General features: G+C 43.7%; 1 protein-coding gene across 1 annotated transcript in view; it reads left to right on the forward strand.

Annotated features, from left to right (window-relative positions):
• LOC112111158 (paired box protein Pax-5) overlaps positions 1 to 26,931 on the forward strand; it is a 219,176-nt gene that overhangs the window by 47,498 nt on the left and 144,747 nt on the right. The window contains exon 6 of the mRNA XM_024206462.1: positions 25,727 to 25,902. Coding sequence (XP_024062230.1) covers positions 25,727 to 25,902 — 176 coding nt within the window. The remainder of the gene's footprint in view (positions 1 to 25,726; positions 25,903 to 26,931) is intronic.

Genomic DNA, 26,931 nt, shown 5'->3' on the forward strand with positions numbered 1-26,931 from the left:
TATCTAGCTATTTATCATGGAAGCAACATCAGCCTGTAACTGCTAGCACTTGGATGGCTGAATCTCCTCCTGAAATACAACTGCAAAGCAGGGCCGGTGCTTCCACTAGGCGACCCTAGGCGGTTGCCTAGGGCGGCAGGATTTGGGGGGCGGAAATTCAGCGGCGAGGGGGTCCTTCCGCTCCGGGTCTTCGGCGGAAATTCGGTGGTGGGTCCTTCACTCGCTCCGGGACCCGCCGCCGAAGTGCCCCGAAGACGCGGAGCGGAAGGTCCCCCTGCCGCCGAATGCTCAGAGGAGGAGCGCTGCTGCCTAGGGTGGCAAAAACCCTGGCGCTGCTCCTGCTGCAAAGGAACACCAGCCCGAACTAATGCCAACTTCAGTCCAAGGGAGGAGACAGAAAGATCTTTCAGCAGATGATTGATTAATAAGCTAACCTCGTCAGAAACGAGCAGGGGGTAAAGTGTGTGTGTGGGGGGGGGGGGGGGGGGAGAAAAAAGGGCCTATGAGAGTATCCTGTAACTCAGTGAAGTAAAAGGACACCTAGAAGTCTGATAGTTACTAGTGTCCATTAAAAACAAATTATAAACAGAGCAATCATAGATACAATTGCAGTGAGATGGCAGAGGTCTTTACGAGTGCTGATGGGTTGCCGATAGTCAGCTGAAACAAATGGTTCAATAGTGTGATACCTCAGCTCCCAATAACAGAGGGCAAATGGCCTTCCAGGAGGAGATATAGATTTTCCTCTGAGATATGGAAAGGGAAATAAATTAAATTATGTTAGAACATAGCTTAAAAAAGAGGAGTGGGGGGAGACAGAAAATAAGCTTCTGCCGGCATTTGCAATTTAATTGATATTTGGCGGCAGGAAGCCAATCAGTATAAGTAAATTGACGTTATAAGATAAAAATAATCGCTTAATGGGATACCTTCCCCCCTAGTGGAGGCAGAGCGGATAAATGTAGCTCGGCCCACAGAAAGCAGCGTGATGGCTGTTACCGGGTCCAGCCTGCTGCTGTCTTACTGGCAGGGTTCTGCTCATGCTGCAGTTTATTTTTATGGCATCTGTCTTCGCTCCCTGAGAGAAGGCAATGAGCAGTTTCACACTGATTGCTGCCCCAGCCAACGGCGGCCGAGAGAGAGCCCATAATTAATGACTTTATTTGCTGGAGCACTGCTGAGAACAATTGAGTTTGTTATGGTAACAACTGATGCCAGCTTTCCCAGAGGCTCAGGGGAGGTGTTTTAGCGTGGAGTCCAGCCGCCAGAAGCCGGGCAGCGTACCAGATGATCCGCTTGCACAGGGAGCGCTGGCAGATGAAGTGTCAATAAAGCTGAGTGATTCAGCCTTGCGCTGATGAGAGCCGAGTGAAGGATGGGGGCTGGCATGAAGCATGGGCCTTTCTGGACACGCGCTTCCAAGATTCATTATTACGATGCCTTTTTTTTAACCAGGCAGCAGGGGCTAGTCATCGTGGGAGAGCAGACTCCAGTTCGTTAGTCTCTCTCTGTCTGGGAGACAAGGCGGGTGAGGTAATGTCTGTTCTTGGACCAACTTCTGGTGGGGAGAGAGACAAGCCTTCCAGCTACACTGAGCTCTTCTTCAGGTCTCTCTCTCTGGGTCAGGGCTGCCAGGAGACGTTCAGAAAACTGCTGACAGTTTGTGCAGCAAGTTCTTTTTTCTTTCTCTCCTGCCTGCCGGCTTGAAATGCTCTGAATTTCCATTCGGGGGGCAACCGAGACGGTGTGCGACACCCCACCAGCCAGGCCAAATCAGAATTTCCCAGAGCGGATGAATTTGTGTATGTTTTGTGGTGCTGCAGGCAAAATTATTTTCATGCTTCAGGCGTTTCCTTGCTTTGATTCCTGGCCCTTGCATTGCCTTTTCGAAGACGTCACTCAGGAGCAGAATGGCGCAAAACTCGGCTGTTTCCTAAGCAGGGGTTCATGCAAAGATTTTCTTTGGTTTCACTTCACCTTGGTTTACAGCTCCTGAATTTCACTTTGAGTCTTAGGGGTTAAAACAAATGCAGTGTTTCAAAGCGAAACTCTCTCTAAACCACCAAGTTTCATTTGATTGCACCCTGTGCAACCCTCCCCCCCCCCCGTGTACATTTTGGTGTGAAAACAGGAAAGACTTCACGTTGGCTTGCATTGGGACCCGTGGTCACTTGCAGAAAGACTGGGTTCAGGTTCAGAGGTCTGTGAACTTTCGATAAACTTGGCCTGGGTTTGGAGACTGTAATGAAACCCAGAACCAGGCAAATTCTGTGTGATCTGGCGTTCCACTGAGAAAATTTCACACTCTTTTAGTTCCAAGTTTTACTTGCTTATTCCCCCATCTAAATAGACCACAGAGGGCCTTGGCCCCACTCACAATTTACCTTCTCCTAGGGTTGCCAGTTTTGGTTGGATGTATTCCTTGAAGCTTCATCACACGACATAATCTTTAATTGAAGATTAATCTTTAAGTCTGGAAACTCCAGGACAATCCTGGAGAGTTGGCAACCCTACCCTCTCCTCTTTCTGCCCATGGCGTGTTTTTTCCCATTGATCATTCACATTAAGAGCTCTTGTCGTTTTCAATATTGTCCCTCTATCTTCTCCTTGGGTGGGCGTGAGTTTGAATACCATAAGAACGTCCTTCCAAAAGATGCTGAGCGGCTTTGTTTTTCATCATCTGAGCTGCCTGCCCCGCCCACTGGTGTGATTTCATCGCATTTACTTCATAGACCTGCCACAGTTCCCTATCAGATCTTCCTCTCCACACATCATTCTCCCTGAATTCATCCGAACACTTTATTCTCCAAGGTATTTATCCGTCTTCCTTCCTTCCCAGTAAGTGGCCAGGTGTCTCCTCCTTATCCCGCACATAGATCGTCTAGATACATTCTACATTTTAAGCTGGAGAAAAGCTTTGCTCGAGTGATAAGGAACGCGGCAAGGGCACAAACTGCAATACTCTGTTATACCTGCCTCTGGAAATTTCCATTACATGCGTCTGACGAAGTGGGGATTCACCCACGAAAGCTCATGCTCCAATACATCTGTTAGTCTATAAGGTGCCACAGGACTCTCTGTCTCTTTTTACAATACTTTTGTACACTTAAACATCAGGGCAAATGCTGAAGTTCCTTGAACTTGTTGCTGGTTAAAAAATAGAAGCAAAATCGGGATTCCTCTTTTTTTCATTACAATTTTCAAAAATTCACGACCAATGGAAGTTTGACCAAAGACTTGGAGGGGGGCATTTGCAAAAAAAACCCCCCCCCCCCCAAAAAAAACCCCAACCCAACCACCTTGGGTGGAATTCCTCTCCCTGCCCCATATTTTTAAAGACAAATCTTGCAAATGTTCGAAATGTTCTGACTCCACTCAAACCACTGAACAATGGTGGATTTAAGAGTGCAAACAGGTGCACTATTGCTGAAAGAAAGTGTGTTCTGTGTTTGCTGCCACACAGAGCCAACAGGGGTGTGATCAGAGAAGCAGCATGTGTGTCCCAGTCACCTCCAGGGTCTGCTCATGCAGATCCCTCACAAGGGCAGAAAGGTTCCTCTAATGATTCCATCTCGGCTGGAATAAAACCGGCAATGCCCAGGAGAGGTAACAGGTAGGGGAGGAGTTGCAGAGCAGAGAATAATCGGGATGGATGGGGGAATCCAGTGAATGGATTGCCAATCTGTAATTTAGAGCGTGTTGATGGTCTTTGAGTACAGGCCAGTTGTGGGTCTGTTTATGGGATCCTGGGAAAATATTACAAATCACAGCAGCTAAGATGGAGGGGAAGTGAGATTCTTATGCCCTGCCAACAGTGGGTTCTGCACAGTCTACAGTTTTGGCATAAAGAGCCCAGAACTCAGCATAGTCTTCAGTTTGGAATTCAGTCAAGTGTGGTGTTAATCGCTCACCTAGGTGCATTTTTTGGCATCGTGGATTGAGCTTGTGGCCAGGAGTCAGGTGCTTCTGGAGTCTAACTGTGCTTGCTCTTCCCCCAAGTGGTTCTATCTCTATAATGGAGGTGTACACACCTTCCCTGCAGCGCTATTGTAAGGCGTAATCTGTTAATGTTGGTAAAGCACGTTACCCAGTGATTTACATTTGTAACGTGCTGCTGCTTATTATTATTTATTATTTATTTTATGTATTACTCTATATAAGTGAGAAGGTCCTCTTGGCTTTATAGAGTACTGGTTAGCTAAGAATCAGTGGCCTTATCTATAAGAAGAAAAATGTTAGCTAAAATTTAAAATATACCTTTTATCCTAGTGATGACCAAGCCAGTGAACATGTAATGTATATTAAATCGGGCTGGAAAATGTTCCCCCACCTTGTGGGAAATGCTGACAAAAACAAATAGTTTCTGTCAATTTTCTGCAGAAAACTTCAGCTGTTTATCAGAAAACAGAAAATCCAACTTTTTTTTATTTTCTGTTTTTTTTTGTTTTTGGCAAACAAAATGTGATAAACTTTGACCAAAGTTTGCCGAAAAAACTCATTTGTTTTGTTCTGTGTTTGGGAGAAAATGTTCAGTCTTCTGAGTGGAAAAATAAGAATTTTCAAGGAAAGCAGATACTTCCTGCAAAAACCTTCATTTTGCCAAAACCCCAATTTTCCTGGGGGAAAAAAGTTTTGATGGAAAATTTTCAACTGTATCTCTTTCTTTGATGCTATCCAGTAGTGTCACACCTTGCAGAGGTGATAGAAAATAATTCTATGGGGTCCTGCGACAGCCCCAAATTTACAATTTTTTTTTCAAATTCCTCCTCGAAATTGTTTGTTTTTAGTGAACGCTTCTTAAAGTGAAGAGTATTTTGTTGCGAATCCCTGGGAATTACCTTACTTTAGGTGCTACATTAGCCAGGTTTCATGTAACATACATCTGAGTAATAATGAGGAGAATATTTGTAATTCTCACAAGATTTGTGGGCTTCGTCTTGCAGTCCTTATTCCACCCAAATTCCCATTGATTTCATTACAAGCTCAACATGAGTAAGGACTGTGAGGCAGGATCTTTGTTTTTTAAGCAATAAAGATTTTCACCTCTTTTTGACATATTCATTATGGGTTCGATTGTGCGGCCCTTGAGCACATTGCTGAGCACGTATTCACACAAGTAAGTCCCATTGACTACTCTTATGAGTAAATGCTCCTCGGTGTCAGTCAAGGTTATACAATCTAATCCTACATTCCTGGCATGCAAGAAGGCTGTATATGTGCTATAGGATGAGCAGGAAGTATGTATGATAAAAGGGAATTACAGTGCAAAGATAGGTTGGCTTTATTTTGCCCATAGATTAGTGTGGACAAAGGCAGCTTGACCTGGTGTGAGATTGTTGGAGTTCCTTTAGAAATGGACACTTAAAAGGTTTGGTTCTTTTTTACAATCATTTCTGACACATAGCTCAGGAGCAGTTGGTTTTTATGCTTCTGTCATTCGTCTCACTGATTATTAGGATCTATTTGTATCGTATGGTGTGGAAGAAGCCGAGCCATAAAGTTTGGAACCAGTTCAGAATTTCCCCAAAGTTCAGGGGTGTTTGGATAAGAGGTTCTGACTGGCCCATGTCAGAGACTAGCCTGTTACAAAGGCTGGATTCTGATCAGGTGCCAGTTTTCTCTAGTGTTTGGTGCATCTCTCTCAAACTTTAGATCTGGTGCTGTGTGATACCAGCAATCAAAATCTGTGACAGATTTCCAAAATGTGGCTCATCTGTATTTTGTTGTGTGTCACACCATTGACAGATTATAATGTTTAAAACTGAGCAATTTTGTTTTAAAGGATATTTTCTCATTGTCTGAATTAAAAAAAAAAAACCTGGTAAAAACAAACAAGCAAGTTCTTCGATATGCATCCATAAAGTCCTCCCACATGGACCACCAGCAGTATTTGAACCCTGGACAATCAGTTTTCCAGCATGGATTTCTACCACTTGAACCTCAGGAATAACTGTTTCTCCTTCAGCCAACCACAGGAAGGGGACTTGACAAACACATCACCAGTGGGTTACAAACTATTTGCTAGGTAGCAGTAGAGTGTTGGAGATCAGGAATCGTGGGTTGTGTTTCTGGCTCTGGAAGTGGTAAAATCGTTAGAGTGGTGGTTTGCTAGAGGATAGCCAGAGATCCTAGATTTAGCACTTTTCAGTCTGAATGGCAGTGTGGCTAAAACCTGGGTCTGCCATATTAATTCTGTTCCAAGCTTTACCTGAAGTGTCCTCAAACAACCTTTCTATTAACTCATCCCTAGTTTTACAGGCAGTACGTGACTGCCTTATTGGGTGGGTGTATAAGGTCTCAGTGAGTAATAAGGGCTGTGAAGTGCACAGAAAGATAGAGGGCAGTCAGTAGCAATGAGAGAGAACGAATGACCTCCTGGCTCCCAGCTCAGTGTGCATAGTCTGCAGGGTATTTTGATGAGGGGCGCTTTCCTGTGTCTGTGGAATGCTGCATGATTTGGTCATTCTGTGTGGAACATTCTGCATAACCTGCTGTGCTTGAGAGCTCCACGTTGTGGCTACTCAGACCTGGGCTTTTGATCTGGCACAAATGGAATATTATTGGCAATAGGGAGGTACACAAGAGAAATGTGTCCGATTCTGCAAGAAGGAAAGGTTCAGGGACCAATCAGAAGCTGCATACTTCAGCGGTGTTTTCATAGCAATACGTGCAAATGATGCCCCATACAAAAAGTACCTCGGGCCAGAGCTGAAGCCCCCTACAATGGCTTTGTGGTGTTCTGGCAGCTCAAACCAGCCATAAACCCATTTTAAAGGTCCATTTGAGGATCCTCCATGTGTAGGGGGCTCTGCAGTGCTAGAGCTTCCACCACAGCACCCTCAGACTGCTGATACAGTGGTCATGTGCGGGGGTGAAGAGGACCTGACTGGGTATCCCTATGCCCCCATGATCCCTATCTTCTGGAACAGCCCTTGGGTCTATGTGCAACTGGCATAATGTAGATTAGCCTTCATGCATGGAGGAAGGTCTGGCCATTGGATTAAGGTAGAGCAAAGGCCCACAATCTGGCCCCTAATTACTTCATTTGTTTTGTCTGCAAAATACTCCATGCTGTAGTGCCTTCTACCCACACACAGCCATTGACAGTAGAAGTGCCAGGCAACAGTTTTCCCATCCCAAGAAAATATTTGAGATTTTGAAAAAATGTCCTGGACGGAATCAGGATGAAATGTCAGAATTTCGAAAATTCTTGAACTGACAAAATGAAACATTTTGGTTTGCGTCAACTGAAACTTTCATTTCAATGTTGAAATGTTTCATTTTGATTTTGACCATTTGATATTAATGTTTTTTTTTCTCTAGCTCAAAGTTTAAAACAAAAAGTAATTTTAAACCAGAAAACTGAATTTTCATTTTGAAAATGTCAATGGGATTATCTATTTGATCTTGTATATCGCGGTGATACTCTTAGTACCTTGCCCAGACCTGAAGAAGAGCTCTGTGTAGTTTGAAAGCTTGTCTCTCTCTCACCAACAGAGATGGGTCCAATAAAAGATATCCCCTCAACCACCTTGTGTAGCTAACTGGACATTTCAACAACTTCAAAACTCTTTTTTTTACAACTTTTTTCAAGTTGAGAAATTCATTGAAATGGACCCCTTCCCATGAACGGTTTCAACAAGGCAACATTTTTTAATGGGAAAACATTTTTTTTCAAAATTCCCAACTAGCTGTCACATACAGTATACACAGTACCCAATTCAGTACCATTGGCTTCAATGCATGCATGCTAAAAACCACAGATCGCTATGTACTCAGCACTGGACTTTAGTTTTCAATCCACCACCATCCATTCACAGAAATCATTTGGAGAATAATTCTGAGTAATGAAATTAATTGAGAAAATCATAGTTTGTTCATGGAGAATTGGCTAACATGAAGAGACAAAATTCAGTTAAGCTATTCATTACAAATTATTTGCCGAGTTCTGCCGTTTTCTTTTTCCTGGCAGAGTTACCCAATGAAATGCAAAGAAAATAATGGAATGTAGAAAAACTCAGTCACAGAAATGAACAGAACAGAAATTGTGAGTGTTTGCTGGAAATCAGCTTCTGGTGCGTTAATTTCCATTGGATTCCTAAGCAAAGCTAAAGAGACAGAATCACTTATCTCACAAAGCATTGACAGAACTCCAGTGAGAGCGTGCAGGAAGCAACCAACTCGACATAAAACTTCCACAGTAACAATGAAAGGAGTTTTAAAATAATGGAAATACACCTCTACCCCGATATAACGTGACTCGATATAACACGAATTCAGATATAACTTGGTAAAGCAGTGCTCCAGGGGGGTGGGGCTGCACACTCCGGCGGATCAAAGCAAGTTCGATATAACGCAGTTTCACCTATAACACAGTAAGATTTTTTGGCTCCTGAGGACAGCGTTATATCAGGGTAGAGGTGTATATACAGTGAAGTACGTTCAGACTTGCCTGATAAGGGAATCCTTGGCAATATATGCAATATCCAGGGAATTGCACTGTAGATGGCTCAAGTTACTGCAGGATAAATAATTAATGTTTAGGTGGCACTAATTAATTCATTAATTAGTACAGAGCTACACTGTTTTTTCCCTTCAAAAATAAAATCTTGCCTGGTTTGATTTTGTTCTGTATTCAACACATCAGAATATTTTAGGTTTCTAAAAGAAGAGCCAGCAAACCCAATATAAAGGATTTAGTTCTTGTTAGAGCTGAATGCTTTTGGACTCCTTCCGTTGTGCAATTTTAAGAAACTGTGATGACAAAAGTTTTAATAACTAAAATAATGGGGCGCTAAGAGGCCTTGTGTCACCATGGCATAGTTGGCTCTGCTGGTGTGTTCTTCTCCCACAATGTGTCTTGTCTAGTTAGATGGAAGCTCTTTGGGGGCAGGAACTGTGCTGCTCTGTTTGTGCAGCACCTGGCACAGTGGGGCCCTGTTCTTGGTTGGTCCTGAGGCACTGCCGTAATGAACAGGTTGCATTCATCATGATTATGGATCATGTCGGTACATGCCAATGGAATATGAAATTTAAGGGGTGGATAGCGGCTAAAATTTAATTCGCAGGTTGAGATCTGCATGCCCTGGATTAATGAAGATTCAAAATTGGGGGGAGGAGAACAGCTGAGGTGGATTAAGACCTAAAGTACAATGATAAATTCATAACTATTATCATTTGTTATTTCCCATTAACTATTTATACATGGCGGTACTGTGCATGTTTACGTGCTAATAGAGAACACACACATGCACAGATTTATAGTACCGTGCCATCCAAAACTCACCCCTTAGGGTCTTGTGCGTCTTCCATTCAATGCAAAGGACGATGCCCTCTGGGACCAGATACTGCCACGTGTGTTCCAGGGATGGGATTTTGGGTGGCAGTGTTGTGCCCACAGGGCTGAATTACAACGTTGAGAGCCGTGGGGCGCAGGAGGAGATGGAGTACGGGGTGCGCCCCAGTGCCAATGGAGAAAAGCATTCAGACTGTGGAAGTCAAGTGGCCTCCAGTTTCATGAGCACTGGATCTTGCTACATCTGCAGCACTGTGGGTGCCTGGGCTTCCCACTGCCATGTTGTCCCCCTGGGGCTTGCTGGTACTCAGTTGGCCCCAGACTCCCAGCTCTCTGACAATAGTAGCCAAATCACGGTTGCCTCCTGCACATGTGTGCTAGGGCTGCAGGCAGAATCCTTGCTCTCACATATATATTACATCGTAGTGTTTGTGACCGATAACGGGAGGGGAGGGGAGGGGGGGTAACTTTTCCCAAGTTAGGGATGAACTTGGGAAATGGGGCAACACATGGGTTTTGTGAATTCATCATCCTAACCAAATTAAGGCCCCAATGCTCTAAAAAGAACATGTGAACAGACCCCCTACGCCTGCATGAAGCCTTATTTAAGTCAATGAGGCAGGGGTGCATATGGGTCTCTCTACAATTGGGGCCTATATTATTTCAGATCCCGACATTCCAAACTTCCGGCACGCTGGTTTCTGGCTCTGACATCCTGGCCCCCTCAATGTCATTGGCAAAACTCCCAGTGACACCAGCGGGGCTGGGATTTCCCGCTCTGTGTACGTATCTTGTAGACAACCTTGATTAAAATGCTAAGAAACCTCCAACTTGTCTCCAAAGTGAGGCTAGAGGCACAAGCTATCATTCTGTGGTTATCAGAATGGACGATGCACAGACACAATTTCTGAGCGTGAGAAATAGACACAAATGTTTGGGTTGTGAAATTGCCCAGTATGAAATGGTGGAATTTTATCCATACTTTTTTTTGTTTGCAACGAATGTTGCCCAACTCTAACCCACTGATAAAATATGTAAAATACTATTAAAACTATATATTTCACATAAATTGCAATAATATACTTGTAAATATTTTATACTATAATAGGGTTCTGATCTCCATTATGGAATAAAGTCCCACTCCTGCAAAGAGTCACTCACGTCCGCAGCTTCAAAGATGCAAGTCATTCCATTGAGTTCAGTGGAACTGACCCTATGCTTAAACTTAAGCATGTGAAAGTCTCTACAGGATCATGCCCCTAATTCTTAAGTTTTAAAAACTGAAGCCATATTCAAATGATACTAGGCAAAAAGCATATAGACAATTTCCGCCACTGTGGTGGCCACAGGCATTGGTACACCGCGGTCCCTCCTATTCTCTGCCTGTGGCACATAATAGTCTAGTGTCCTGTGGGCTGTGATACTTTGGTCTAATTTCAGTTGTTGGGTTAGCATGCGGGTGCTGATGGCCTGTGATATTCAAGGGGTCAGTCTAGATGATCTGCTGGTCCCTGGCGCTGTGAACTCTGGCTCTTCCGTGTACTGTATTTGGATTCTAAGCTCTTTGGGAGGAGGGACCGACTCTTCCTGTGTGTTGATTCAGTGCCTAGCACAATGGGGCCCAGTCTCCCTTCGTGCCTCTAGCTGCTATTGAGATATCAATTAAATAATTTAATTAAATGTATTTACATGACTGCAGTCCGAAAGGAACAGGTACAAATACTATACTAATAACAGCAACAAAAATAATTCTCCTCAATGACTAATGAATGCCAGTTGCTTTTGAAGAGTGTCTCATTCTGAACCTTGCAATGTCTGGGACTGGATCCAGAGCCCATCAAAGTCAATAGGAGTCTTTCAGTGGGCTTTGGATCAGACCCGTACCTAGTTAATGTTTGTATATCAGATGCTGCTGCTTTTGCACTCGGCTGCGCTAGTGTTCACTTTAACTCTGCGTGTTGCACCCTTAACTCCATTACACACAAACCCGAATAGTTTAGTCAGTGTAACAGCGCGTTCCACCCTTCTGCAGCGGGGCCAGTTTCGTTCACTAATGACGTGTGCTGGTTTGAACGGTGGGGTGCAGAAAGGGAGGCGGCCCACTGCGTGTAAATTCCTTTAATCCACCCTTCGAATGCGTGTTAGTCTAGTCAGGTATGTCTTGCTAACGTCCTGGGACCGACACAGCTACAACAACACTGCGTTTAGTCAGGTATGTTCAGACAGCACTGTCATGAAGCACGGAATAGCGTAGAATCCCCTTTAGTCAAGAAAGTGGTTCTGAACCTGTACCCAGCCCTGGGCGAAGGCTGAAATCTGAGAGTTTTGCTGTTGGTTTCAGAGGGACCAGGATTTTGCCTGTGGTAGTGAAGACCAGACAGGACGCTCCTCCAGGGATGGAAGTGGAGGTCCCTTGTGTTTTGGAAAGCGCCTCCATCAGATCCATAGGTTGTTTTTTTTTTTTTTTAAAGCCAGAAGGGACCTGTTCAATCCTTTAGTCTGACTTCCTGTATATCACAAGACAGAATTTAGATAGTCGACTGGAGCCGGGGCTCCAGTGTGTAGTTTTGTCGAGTCCAGCTGCAACAATGATGGGCACTTAAAACACCCCAATTAAACAAAGAAATAAAACTAGTCTCTGGGCCTGATCCTGTGTGCACATAACCACGTGTATATTTCTTACTAGTGGAGATCCATTGGCTTCGATGGGGCTCTCCACAGGAGTAGGGTAATGCATATGTGCAAGTGTTTATAGGATTGGGTGCTTCTTCGGGGTGGATACTGCAAGGTGGTGAGTCCTCAGGCCCTGTCTGTGCAAAACACTTCAGCATCTGCTATTTATGTGCTTAAAGTTAAGCATGCGCATAAGTGGTTTGCAGGATCAGGGCCAAAGTGCTCAGCACCTTGCAGAATTGAACTCTTCATCGACCAGCTCTTTTCAGTACAACTATCCAGGAACCGCTCACAACTGGGCATCTTCACAGAGCGTGGGAGAATGTACTGCTTGGTGTAGCACCTAAAACACAACTCCGTCAGCTGCCATATTGGGTGAAATCCTGGCCCCACTGAAGTCAGTTGCAAAAGTCTCATTGATTTCAATGGCATGGAGATTTCACCCACGGGATCCATTCTGCTAACGTCAACAAATACCTTATAGAAGAAGTGGTAGCATATTGGCTGGGTTTACAGAGATCCTTTTGGATTGTTCATATATTTTTGCACTGGTTTTCTTTCTCAGCTATCAGTTTTAGGTTTCTTTTCTAGTTCTGCTTCTCTCTTGACATCTGGAGTAATGTACTTATAGGATCCAATTCACATGTACACTAAGTAAGACCCCTGTACACTGCCACTCTGGTATAAAGCAGTCTTTGGGCTTGTCTACACTACCCGCAGGATTGGTGGGCAGCAATTGATCCAGTGGGGGGGTCGATCTATTGCATCAGACGCGATAAATCAACCACTGAATGCTCTCCCATCAACTCTGGTACTCCACCAGAATGAGGAACGCAAGCGGAGTTGACAGGAGAGCGTCAGCTGTCGACTTACTGCAGTGAAGACACCGCGGTAAGTAGATCTAAGTACGTCAACTTCAGCTACGCTATTCATGTAGCTAAAGTTGCGTATCTTAGATCGACCCTGCATGGTAGTGTAGACAAGCCCGTAAGTGGAAATGAAAATCAGGCCCATACATAGCCTGGATACTGTAATGTAAGAAGAAGCTAACAGTTCTTTGGGGGATATTAAGGCATTATTTGCCTGTTATTTGTGGTACATTCTTACAACAAAGCAGTAGCAACAGCAAACCCTTCACTTCTGAACAAACATCTCTCTTGAGCAAACATCTGTCTATCTATCTAACTATCTCCCCATTGCTAAGATTCTTAGCACTGACCAGAGATGTTAAGCAAATCAGTATTTTTCAAAGTTACAAATTCTTGTCCCATCAGGTATACAGGGAGTCTGGTTTGGCAGGTCTGTGTTAAACTGAGGCTCCAGCTTTATCTTCTGCTGCTCCTTTTCCATCTTAGGAAAACATGCATGGAAATTGCTTTTCAAAAAAGATGATTAAAAGATGTTAAAACAGGGTGTAGAGCGATGTGTTAAAATGATTTTAAAATACTTTAGGTGACCTTATAACAACCAGTTAAAAAGCAGTTTCAGATTGGCGTGCATAACATGTGCACATGTCTCTATAATGTGTTGTATGACACATCTTAGAAAAAGGGATTAGGAAGAAATCAATTTCTCATAATTAATTAACAAACTCGTCATGACTGTTATTTTATTCAAAGAATTACAGCAGTTACAATCCCTTTTATTAGCGTGTCTATACTATATACTGTACCTGGGTTATAGGTAGGAGTGGCTCTAGGGGTTCTGCTGCCTAGGCAAACTAGCCAGTGGCCACCTCCACTAGCCCTGAAGTCATCCATGCCATTAACTTGGCTATAAAACCTGCAGAAATCAAAAGGACACTTTCCTTTGACTTCAATGAGCTTTGGATTAGGCCCGTACTAAATATCTTGCTGCCTCTTATCTTTCACTGACCCCTGTTCTGCCTCTCTGATTGAGCCAGTCCTAATCGTATTACACTTTGCATAATGTAGTGCTGATTGAGTTCCTTGTTTTTTTTTACTCAGCTTCTTTATTTTTAAATTATACCCCTGAGGGTTTGATCTCCTTGCCCGTGGGAGAAATGTATCGTTAGAAATAGCTTTTGTGATGCTGTATTTTTTAAAAGTGCCAACAGTATCAGTATTTCCATCTCCAAGAATTCAAAAGTCATGAATCAGCCCCCTACCCCCAAATCATGAGATTAAAAGGAAAAAATCTGGGTTCTGTGTTTTGCAGTTTATGGTCTTTAGGGTGCACTTTGGACAAACCTCCAGGCTTTTCTCTGCAACCTTGAGGACTGGAAACTTACTTTATTAAAAAGGAAAATAAATAAAAATTAATGGAGATATCCTATCTCCTAGAACTGGAAGGGACCTTGAAAGGTCATCAAGTCCAGCCCCCTGCCTTCACTAGCAGGACCAAGTACTGATTTTTGCCCCAGATCCCTAAGTGGCCCCCTCAAGGATTGAACTCACAACCCTGGGTTTAGCAGGCCAATGCTCAAACCACTGAGCTATCCCTCCCCCCATGCAGCCAAAAAAAAGAAAAAAGAAAGCCACGATCGCGAACTGCGGCGGCAATTCGGCGGGAGGTCCTTCGCTCCGAGGCGGAGTGAGGGACCGTTCGCCGAATTGCCACCGAATACCTGGATGTGCTGCCCCTCTCCGGAGCGGCCGCCCCAAGCACCTGCTTGACAAGCTGGTGCCTGGAGCCGGCCCTGCGCATGTCATGGGACTGAGTGCTGCAGTGCTGACCTGCCAACACCGCCCCAGCAGTGGACTGTGTCTGATAGAAAGAGGCTCAGGGTAGCTGATTCAGGAGTGCAGGCCATGAGAGTCATGAACGGCACCAATTCATCGGCTACATTCCCTGTGTAGGAGGATGTAGGAGGCCAAGATATTACTGGATTAAGGCTTTTGGCACAACACACCACTGGCTCTGCTGGCTTCACCCCTGCAGTCCTGCCCCCATACCATGGTACCACCTCCCACATGGGCATGACTGGTAGCGGGATGCCTCCTTCACCAGAAAGGACAGCAGATGGGGGCCGGTGGGAGGGTGTACGTGTTGTACATCTCACCTCAGGTGACCAGACAGCAAGGGTGAAAAATCGGGACAGAGGATGGGGGGTAATAGGTGCCTATATAAGATAAAACCCCAAATATCAGGACTGTCCCTATAAAATTGGGACATCTGGTCACCCTAATCTCACCTCACAAAACACTGTTTCATACAGGCACAGAGCCGGCCTCTCTGCCATGGCTGGAGCTGGGCAAAATTTTTCAGATGTAACTTCCCTCCCCCCCAGTGAAAAATGCAGATTTGGCCACTCGAAAACATTTCACAAATTCATATCAGTTTTTCCGAATTGCTTCAGATGAAAAAAACAAACCAAACAAATTCCAGAAAGTCTAAATGTTGTGTTTCGACACTTTCTAAAGGAAACCTCAATTTTGGGGGGCAAAATGACTTTTTTTTTCTTAGAAGCTTCCTTCAGATTTATTAAAAAAAAAAAAAAAGGGCGGGGGGGGGGGAGAAAAACCCATCAAAACACTCAGTTATACAAAGTTTTTTTTAAATCTGAAACAATTTATTTTTATTTCACTTTTCAATTTGCCAAAAAAATTTTTAAATTGTTTTCAGGTTGACCTAAAACACTCCCCCCCCCATTTTTATTTTATTTTATTTTATTATTTATTTCCCCCCCCAGAACGGCCAGTGAACCAGAAAATCCGTCATTTGCACAGATCTCTCTCTAGCCAAGATCCAGGGGCTTGTGTGTCAGGCAGCTTCCTGATTCTTTGCCCAGCTCACAGCCCCAGTGCAACCCAGTGGCTGTTCCATCCTACACCAGTTAGCAAGGGTCCCCAAACCCCCTACACCTGGCCAGGTGGGGGTAGGAGTCAGCTATGCCAGCTTTCCCCCACCTGAAAACTCTCCCAAACTGGTGGGATTCTCATCCGCCTGGATACACACTGTGAAACAGGATCCAAACCATGACCATCAATACTTGCTTATGCCTTTTAAAGTGCACAGCTGTGAACCTGAACACCCACTGTGCCTGCCAGCACGACCGTTACTCATGGTGGGGAGCGCCCGTACACACAAGCAATCACTATTTGCAGCACTATTTGCACACGTGCTTCCCAACGTGCATAAGGGATGCAGAGTCAGACTCGTGGGGATCAGATTTGTTGAGTAAGAAGGTGTGAGTTTTATGATGTTCCTTTTCCGACCATAGTGCACTTGAATGTGATTTGGGAGCAGCAATTGTGTTAACACAAACAGATTTTATAGTAAGATTTCAATATGGGTGTATGAGACCTTTAAAGGAATAATCTGTGACTCATTGAGTTGATGGTTTGTAATGGCACTAATGCTATGTTTAAATATACAGTGTTAAACAAAGCAAAGAACTCCCCCAGGAAGAAACCCCAAAACCAAAAAAACCCAACCAACCAAACCCCCTCATAAAAACTTTCCTGCATGCCTTTGATCACGGGCTCACATATCCAGCAATTCTCCAGCCATGGAATTGACCCCTTGTTTCAGAATTGTGCTCCAGAATCTCAGCTTTCATTTAAAAAGCTATTGTTTTTCTAGCCTTCATAGTAGCAAGGAACATCTTAAAAACCATGACCCCAAATGTTACCATGGCAGCATTGTCTGCCGACTGTCTGGAACCATATCTGGGAAAGGAGAACTGCCCCAGACGAGTCTGTGGGGTAATAAGACTGCAGCATGAAGATGGCAGTGTAATATCCACACCATTAACTGTTTCATTGTTGATCATTTTAGCAGAGGCATCCAGATAATGGGTTTATTCCATGATCTTGGACTGCTTCAATTCTTTAATTGATCTGACCCGGCTGCAGAATACCCACTGTAGAATCCAGGGACCTGGCTACAGAATGTAGATCCAGCTGGCCTCGGGACACGTGGGGTCTGGCCTTGGAGAAGCCAGCTGCTGTTTTGGTTTACGACACTGTGGCGAATCAGAGTGCTTATGGCCATTTTAAAAGGGTTAAGGCAGTATTTTTTTTTATTTTATTATTTAAAAAAAACAAACAAACCACAGGAGTGTATTTGAGGCAGGCAGATGTGCTGTAGAGAACCACGCTTTAATACTCTTTAAAGTATCTGAAGCCACCCCCTTCTCAGAAGGGATGAAACATAAGGGTGACTGCCGATTGCTGGGGTCAGAATTCTAGAGCTCGTACCAACAAGCGTCCCCACACTTCAGAATCAATCTCTCTTTTATCATTTGTTAAGGCTCCATTATGCTATACATGATGCTGTGCAGTCTAGTTTCCCCATAGATTTTTAGGGCCAGGAGGGATCACCAAGTCTGATGTCCTAGTATTATCCCCATTTTACAGATGGGGAAACTGAGGTGACATGACTTACCCAAGATAATAAAGAGAGTCTATGGCAGAGCTGGGAATAAAATGTCCCAGCGCATTAACCACAAGGCCATGCTCTCAGTTGCAAAGGGCCCTGTTACAGTTCCAAGGAACAAGTGTGGCTGGCCAGAGACTGCTCGGCACAATCTGCTGCCCTAGGCAACGTTTCAGGGTGCTGCCCCCCCATGCCACTCAAATTTGGTTTGGCCGTTCCTCCGTCATGGCAGAGGGGCAGCTGGGCCAAACCTGCTCCCCTAGGTGGCTGCATAGCTTGTCTATAGCTAGAGCGGCATCTGCGGATGGCAAACAATAAGAAGGAAGCCAGGATGGAGCAGCCAGAGTGAGGTTACACAGGCTAGTTATGTGTGTAACTTGATGGCTGTGAATTATTTGACATTTAAAAAAACGGAGATAAATAATAGCAGCAAACCTCCACTAACCTACAGGTATAATTAATCATTCTCTCTCTCTTTCCCTCCCTTCCCACTGCACACACATCCCCCCCCCCCGTCCTTCTGTCGGGCTGTGTTCACTTTCTAGACATATCGTGCTAAATTCTACATGGGCAATCCCAATTCAAGTCAATAGGAGTTGGATGTTTGTACCAAGGGCGCAGTTCAGCTCACTGTTTGTATAGCACTTTGAGATAGTTGAGTGTGAAAGGTGCCATAAATTAAGTTCTCTCGTATCTATCTAGCTACCTACGGTATGCAGAACATTACAGGCATGAAAACAAGGCAGAGTAGATCAGATGGTGGATAATTCTAATTGTTACACACCTATATCACTGTATGGTGGGCTTGGTTTTTACAGTCATTCTGTCTGTGACATCAGTAAAACACAAGAGATTAAAATGCAACTTTAATATGGGAGCGTTCAGCAAAAATTCTGGCTACTTCTAAACTTGGCCATGAGACAATATACTTCAGCATCTGTCTGCTGGTCTCTGTGTATCCAAGACGAGCAGAACTGGTCCCAAGTATATCTAACAGGTCAAGCTTTGAAATGAAGAAGCAATAAGCCAGTGAAATGGTACTATCACCAAAACATGATTGATCAATTGAATTCTATCAGAGACAGTGGGCAGTGAGATTAACTCAGGCCTGATAGGTTCAATGAGTTAAAGCATGATGTTCATTTCAGCTTCATTTCACCAGTCTTTGCTTGTGAAATTGGTCAATCAATAGAGGTTGAAGATCATATATATATATATATATCGGTGACCATCTTATAGGGAATATAATCTAGTGTAGTCAGCTCCTGACTCCGGCTGCCTTCAGTGGGTAATGGAGACAGAGCTGAGACTCTATCAGTGCCATCGAAATGGCCTGATATCTTCTCCAAATGAAAAGTATTTTTGGATCTCTGATGATTTATCTTCCCCCCCCCACCCTCTCACTTTGATCTACGGCAAAAACCATACCCATCTTGGAGAAATATAGTGATTTCTCTTGAAAACATTTCTTCACTGAGCAGATATATACACAAAGCTTCTTTATAGTGATATTGTCCCTTGCAAAAATAAATAAGTGTTTAGAAAACTCAGCCTGGGTAAATGCAAAGATCTCCCACTGTGCATGTGATTTTTTTGAAACCATTACTTTGATACAGACAGAGACCAAGTAACTGCCTGCTACAAAATGCTGAGGAGATGGGCTGGAAATGCAGTTTACATTTTAAGCAAAGCCTTCCTAGTGGTAATTAAACAAAGTCTTCATTTTTTCTAAACTAATTTACAGGCATGATACAAGGAAACAAATCACCTTTTTTGTCCCTGGTAATATTTCATTTGCTTCATAATGTTTTAAACGTAGTGGGTAACATCCTTCCTAATTAGCTTGCATCTTCTGTAAGGTGAAGTAATTAGGTATGATATTAGGTAATGAAGGTGGACAGTACAAAGTAGAGACGGAAACCATGTCCTTTATTAGTATGAGCTGTTAATGCTATTGGTTCTCTGCCTTCTTGATTAACCTTTTAAAGCCATGTTGGTACTTAAAAAAATGCTCCCAGCATATTTGTCCTATACAATAACATCATAACTCCAGACAAAAGTATTTCACATAGACCTCTATTTAAGATATAATAGTATAGGGAAAATTTATTCTAGTTGAATGTGAACCTTAAGCCAGCTCCTCAGTTGGTATAAACTGGCTTAGCTCCATATGTTGATTTATACCAGTTGAAAATCTGGTCTGTCATACTCCGCAATTATACACTAATATTAATAATACAGTGATGCAATACTATTTCCCTTTTCTGGATAAGCAAAGATGGTGTGGCGCTGACTTTTTCATTTCAGTTCTTTTAAATACAATCCTGTAGTTCTAATTTTACATAGGCTTTTTAAAAGTGTCTTAAACGCAAGTCTCATTTGTGCTCCTAAGTCACCTGGGGGCATTTCTGAAATTCCTATTGTTTTGTGAAATCTATCCGGGGTAATTATTTGGGTATACGCTGGTGCTACAAGCGAGGTCACAGCTTAGCAAATCCTTTAAGGTGGTATCTTCATTCCTCTCCCCTGTCTCCCAAAGTAATTCCTTCTTAAATAACAAAGACTTTCTACTCATGGATATTATTTAGGCAGCTCAAGTAGTAGATTGTCAGCAATATACATCAATGACACACCTTCCTGAAGGTGGACCTGTTATACGCCTGACTGTGCCTGTGTTATTTACAGACTTTTATTTACTGTTGGGAACTCCTTTACTAGCACGAGAGTTGATTATATTAGCCTACAGCTGCCTAAACTGATTCAGATTTATTCAGACGGTGGCCGCCATTTCTTGTTAAAGTGAAGCTCACTTTTCAGGGTAAGAAAACAACAACAACGAAGGAGGAGTTTGTAGTTTTGCTTATTGATGCGAGGAAAGCAGCACAGAGAGCGCTGGCTGCCTTTCTTCTAGTGAGGACTGGCCAGTGGTAAGTATGGAACGGGGGTCTTTGGGAGCCTGTTGGGATGTCAGTGGGACCCTTCAACCGGCGTGGAACACCCTGACAAACACGGGTGGTGTCCGACACAATGAGTCCTTTACTTGTGAACTGTGTGCTAGATTGTGACTTGGATTACACGCTCCACAGGGATAAGACTCCGCCGCTCAAGCTTTGATTGGCTACCTGGTCGTTGGGTCTGGGGATGCAGGTTTAAGCAGGTGCACCACTCCCCCAGATCAGGTGGCCAGGGCAGGGAGGACACAGCCAAGCGTCACTGAGCCAAAACGTATGGCTGTTGTAGTCAGCTGCTGGGATAGGCCAGCAGAAACTTACAATCCCCCAAGGAGCAGGGGCAAATCTGGGAGGGAATGGTGAGTACATGCCTTGGCAGCACGATGCTTCCTGGGGTTTCTTCTCGAGTACCATGGTATGCATCGTCCCCCCTTTTGACCTGAGCAGCAAGCCATGAATCAGGGTCTCCTACATTGTTCCAGTTAGGAGGAGAAATTGGTGAGAGTCAGGTATTTTCTGGTGCAATTTTGTTTATTTGCAAGGAATGTACACAATCCTGTTTCCCTGAACACCATAGGAATCAAACAGCAGGAGACAGTTCCTTTGTTCACTGTTCCTGGCATGCCCGTCCAGCCAGCACTCTGTACCCAGAAAGCTTTTTCTCAGCTTTACCTCAGGGACACATGACGGTGCTTCCAGGTGTCTGCTTAGCTTTCTCTCTCTGCTTCTGGCTTGCTTCTGTCTCACTGTCCCTGGGTGTCTCGCTGCCCACAAAATCCAGATTACTGGGTGAGGTCTCATACCCCCTTTGTCTTAGGTGAGATTGTTTAGCTGATTCTCACAGCTCACGAGGGGGAAGAGATCCCAAGCATTTGGATGAGGTTTAACCCAACCCGCAACAGCACCATCACTTACATAAGTCTGTGCCTAAAGGCACAAACTTGCCTATAAAATATAAACACCCACACACACCCACACACACCCACACCCCTGGGGCTATAAAGGATGAAGCATTTGCTTTGGGACAGTATCTTCTTTCGAATCAAGGAGAATCCTGTGCTTGCCTCCTTTATTAGCATTTCTGGAAAGATGCCATTGGACTGGGAACTAATTGTTTTGCAGAGTAGGTGGGTGCACACGTCCTGTTACTGTCAACAAAACATAACCCTCCTAAGCTGGTGCATTGATTATATGAAAAATGTCTTTACCGCTCCCTGGTGCCTGTTTATAACCCAAACTGTTTCAACCTGCCAACGGTATTTTAATGATCGAAGATGTTCTGGTGAACTGAAACAATGCATGATGCTAATGATAATTATCTTGCATTTATATAATGCCTTGCAGTCAAATGTGCCCCAAAGACCTGTATGAACTTTGCTATTTGACATTATGTACTATGCCCAGGATATAGGAAGCATATTGCCCTCCAGTGGAACGAACCTATTCCATAGCGAAATGCACTGACTGTTTAACAGTGCACAGCAATGCTGAATACCAGTTCAGGACAGGAAGTGAAAAAATACTGTACCCACTGGAAAGTTCAGGTGTTGGGGGTTGCAGAGGGAGTGTGGGGGGAGAGGGGTGGATTTAGGTAAGCAGAATGCAATAAACAAAGTTTGAAATTGATCTGGACAGTGGAGCCAAAACGACTCGTTAATGGTCACAAGTAATCAAAACAGAATTAGTCCCAGCATCATTTTTGCCTGTCTCTATATCCTGAAAGTGCACCATGTATTGTACATCATTCAGCTAAAACAAAACCAAGTTGCACCAGGAAGTGCTCCATGTTGCACTCACTGGAAAGGAGAACAGATCCTGGCCCAAAGTAAGGTCTTTCTGCACTGTTTCTGGGGTGAGGCCTTAAAAGCGCCCTAAATGAGCAGCTGAATATCCTAAATGAGTTTAAAACTGGTGTATTAATTATTATTGTTGTTGTATTGCGGTAGAGCTCTAGCTCCACTGTGCTAGGCGCTGGACACATACAGAACTAACAATGGTTCCTGCCCTGTCAGCTTGTCCTACCTCCCCGGTATTGGGGGTTGGAATGGGCATTTGTGGGTTGGAGAGTGGTCAAGGCTTAGCCCCAGAGCACTTCTGGTGGTTCTTACTGTGTAATCACCTACAGCCAAAAGATCTGGTATAACTCTGGGTACTGAAAGAAAATGGCTGCCTTATGCAAATCCGGAAAAGAGGAGGTAAAGGAGGGCCTGCAGAATGTGCCATATAGAAGGCACCTGCTAAGATGCTTTTTCCTTGTTTGTTGCCCTGACCATATCACAGCCCTTATTGAATCCCTACGCTGGTTCCCCTTTCATCACCACACCAAGCTCTGATCTTGACCTTCAAGGGCCTTAACAAAGTTGCCTCTCCCTACTTATCCACTCTTATCTTGTAGCCCTGTGCTGATGATACCCGCTTTGGAGGCCTGTTTGTCTCCTTCTCTCACAACCACCTCTGTGCTTTCTTCCACGCTGCCCCCACGTCCTTCCTGCACAGGTGTGCAAAGGCACCGCCCTCTTGTCTTCTAAGTCACCACTTGTGGTGAGGTGTACGTGGAGTCCTCCAACTAATGCTGACTGGGTCAAGTGGCTGTGAGGGGTGGATGACATTAGAGAGTGTGTGAGAGATATATCAAAGGTATTTCAAAATTGTGTATATCTGGCCGGAGCCCTGTCCCATACCCTTCATATGTCTCTTGTCTTCGATTGTCTGCGTCTTGTGTAGGGACTGTGTCCTACTTGGTGTTCACATTAGCGCCTAGCACAATGGGGCCCTGATCCTGACTGGGGCCTTTGGGAGCAACTGTAATACTACTAAATACTTCTTCTGCTACTACTTCAATTCCTAATGTTTATTTTTGGTAACCCAGGCAATCAGTAACATCCAGTGATGTAACCAAATGATGACTTGAGCCAAAATAAAGCTAATTCTAATCTTCTTCAGATATGCCCACCAAACCAAAAAAAAAAAAAGTCAAGGGATGTGCTTACTGCAAGTATGTGGTGTTGCAATTGTTTCTAGTGAAACAAGAATCCACTGCACCATATTTAAACAAAATCAGATCCAATTATACACCCACTCTTTTGATAAACAATGCAGGAACCATTAGAAACGCATGGAACATTTTCCAGGTCATTCTATAGCTTAGATTATTTTTCTCCCTTTCATCACCCCCCCCAGACTGAAATTGTGTAAAGCTTTAACTTCAAAGCCAAATTGTGAATAACATTGGTTTAACCTGAAATTTAAAGCCGGCATTTCCATGCTCTGTAGACAGGAGCTCCCTGGCCTTTTGCTACCATGCAGCTAGCAACCAGAATTTTAATTTTATAAGCCATGGTTGACTAAACCCAGCACTAGGTCTATTAGATATTATTTGATTTGGAATAGAAAAAAGATTTAAAGATACACTGCTCTCCTATAAACCTTTGTACCTTTTCACACTACGGTATGCATGTCTAGACATTCTGTTCAAAGGACAAGTTCAGATTTTTCCTGATGGATTAAAAAATTGACTCTAAAACCGTTAAATAAACCTACCAGTGATATTCCTGATTTAAATCAGAATGACGGTGTCTAAACAGGCAAATAAAAAGCGGTTATGACTCGAATCATTGGCTATAAAGCAAAAGGATTCCTCTTTCTGTTTCCTGGTTTGTCTTCCTAACAGCAACCACACATTCTGTGGCACCAGTATGATAAAGATGCTGGTCAAAGTTTTCCAAAGTGATTTTAAGTACCTCAATTTTGGGGATCCAATTTGATACACCTTAAAGGGCCCTGATTTTCTCAGTGTTGGTGTGCGGAGCTTTGTGGAAATGAGGGGGCTTTAAATTGTTTCAAGTTGAGCACGCAAAATCTTTTGAAAATCTTGACCGCTGTACGTAAAGACCTAATCCTGCATTACTGTAAGTCAGTGGGAGTTTGGCATGGATTTCAAAGGGGGTAGGATTGGCTCCTACTGGAAGAGTGGTTGTTGCATAGATCTCTTTAGATACTTGCCATCTGCAAGTTTAAATGATGCAGAACCTGTAGTAACAATTGTCAACGCTGCTGGACATTTACAAGCCATTCGTAATGGAAGCCATCTTAACTGTAAACAAAACCTTCTCTCGTATGGTATGTTTAGTTACACAACTCAAAACTTTCTTTAAGGCAGCTCTTGTCTTTCAAATGTGCTCATTTTTGGTATCTAGTGCAGTGTTGCCAGCTCTGACAATTTATTGCAAGTCATGTGGTATGCGGTGTTTTTATTTAAAGCTCCTGGAGTCATGTGAATATGGGAGAATCTCAGCTTTCGTTTAATAAAAGTACATTTGTAGCCCTCATGGTTGCAGAGAAAGGCATGAAAATGCTACCAAGTGCATCTTAAAGGCTCAGAAATCAAAAGGCAAATAAAAAGCAACCATGTTTTTATCTTCTGAAAATCTTGTTACTTTTAAGCCAATCTCATGATTTTGGGGGGCCTGTTTCATGATTTTTGAACTTCTGGGGCTGGCAAAACTGCTGAGTAATGTTGCTAGTCTCTGCCAAATGAATGGGCCTAGAAAACACCCATTGATCTTCAGGAGCGAACCATCCCACCGCTACTGTAAAATCTTATAACTAATACAAGCGGCCATTCCAACTAACACTGGATTGTGAGCCAGGAGCGAAGAGGGCAAAGCAGACCAGACCCTCTAGGATACAGTCATGGTGCCTACTGGTGAGTGCCAGGCCATCTTTGATAGCTGGGCTGCTATTGGTCAGTTGTAGTTTCTGATCAGCCCTGGGATTGGCTGGTGGGCTACTACCTAGACAAGGTGGAGCTGGCTGCAAACAGGCCTCTTTTTGCTCTGCCCTCCACTGCTATAGAGTAGATGGCAAAGTTTAGCGTAGCACTGAAATTCACCAATGAAAAATATGGCTCTCAGCACAGCAGGAACACCCCCATTCTGCAGGCAGAAGGAGCGGCTAATACGTTTAGTGTGTGACTGAGGGGCTAGGAAAACCTGCCTGTAACACCTCAGCTGCTGTGGCTTGCTGCTATGAACCCTCAGGAATTATGCATATGGCAACAATGGAACATTACATTTGGTTTTGGGGGCATGGAGAACTGCCTTTTTTAAGGTTACTGATAACCGTAAATGTGTTCTGTTTATCCTTTGGCTCCTGATCATTTTGTTATGTATTAGGATAAAGACACTTTGGACTTGAAAATGTCCATTTGCACCTAGGAGGAAGCTAGCCTTTGCGGTACCTTATAAAGTTAGCAATGGAATGCATTTAGTAAATTGCGTTACGACTTTGCTATTATAAATGACACCGCGGTTTAATAGTGTCTCTTCCACAAGTGTTTAACTTTTCCTTTTGAACATGCTGACACATGTAATCAAAGGACAGAGTGGAACGCAGTGAGAGGCCGCTGTGTTGTGGCGGTCATTGTAATAGCTATTTATTCTTCTGTGTATTTTGTCATCTTTGAAAGGTATTCAGGAATCTCCAGTACCAAATGGCCATTCCCTCCCGGGTAGAGATTTCCTTCGGAAACAGATGCGAGGAGATCTTTTCACCCAGCAGCAGTTAGAAGTGTTGGATCGAGTCTTCGAGAGGCAACATTATTCTGACATCTTCACAACAACTGAACCCATCAAACCAGAGCAGGTACGATTGTGAACCACCAAGCTTTTCAAATGCACACTTTCTGCCTGTAGACACTTTCTTGCAGGAAATCACCAAACACTTAGTTCTCAAGTTCTAACTAGGAGAACATTGGAGAGTGGGTGTCACATCAAATTCTGTATCAATAAGTGCACAGCAGTCATAAAGGAGTCTGAGTTTGAAAAAAATTAAAAGTTGCTGTTTAAAGGATACAAAGTGTTTGGGGTGTGAAGTTGCATCTGATGGTAGCTTTATAGCAGGATTTGCAAAGAAGGCCAAGGTTTTCAGAATTGTGCAGCTAATTTGGGTGCATAATTACTGTGACTGTGCATATAAAGTGGGATTTTTTTGTACATGTAAATGACCAGTCTATCTAGGGTGACCAGATGTCCCTATTTTATAGGGACAGTCCCGAAATTTGGGGCTTTTTCTTATATAGGCGCCTATTACCCCCCACCCCATCCCGATTTTTCACACTTGATGTCTGATCACCCTAAATCTGTCATCTAACTGGCCATTTGCTCAGGCAAATACCTGATTTGTGTATACAATTTGGATGATTGCACGTGCAGATCAGTTGTGTAGTTCTGAAAAATCTGGCCCTGTTTTTAGGAAGATCTTATATTTCCACTTCTGTTTTTCACATATGGGAATAAAGCACTTATAGGTGTTGACTTACTCTGTTTGTTTGCTAAGTAGCAGGTTCTCGCTGCTGTTAGGCCACTGGTGCAGTACGTGTCTTTGCCGTCCTCTGTGTGATGTAGACATTAAACTATTGCTGTCAGTTCAAGTATAGGGTTCACTTGCCACTGGTTCTGTATTTAGCAATACATCCAGTTAATCATTGGTAATGTCCTACATTTCCACTGTTGAACCAGGGTTCCAGGATGTAAAGATGGAAGGACTGGTCTCCCTTGCTTGCACACATCCATATGAGAGCAATGGAGGGATATCCAGAAAGTGGGAACATCCTGGATAAATCCAGGTTCTGGTAGTAGCTCAAGGAATGGAGAAATATGTTGCTATGAGTTT

Source organism: Terrapene carolina, unplaced genomic scaffold (genome assembly GCF_002925995.2).
Source record: "Terrapene carolina triunguis isolate 2854851 unplaced genomic scaffold, T_m_triunguis-2.0 Scaffold35022, whole genome shotgun sequence".
Lineage (NCBI taxonomy): Eukaryota > Metazoa > Chordata > Testudines > Emydidae > Terrapene > Terrapene triunguis.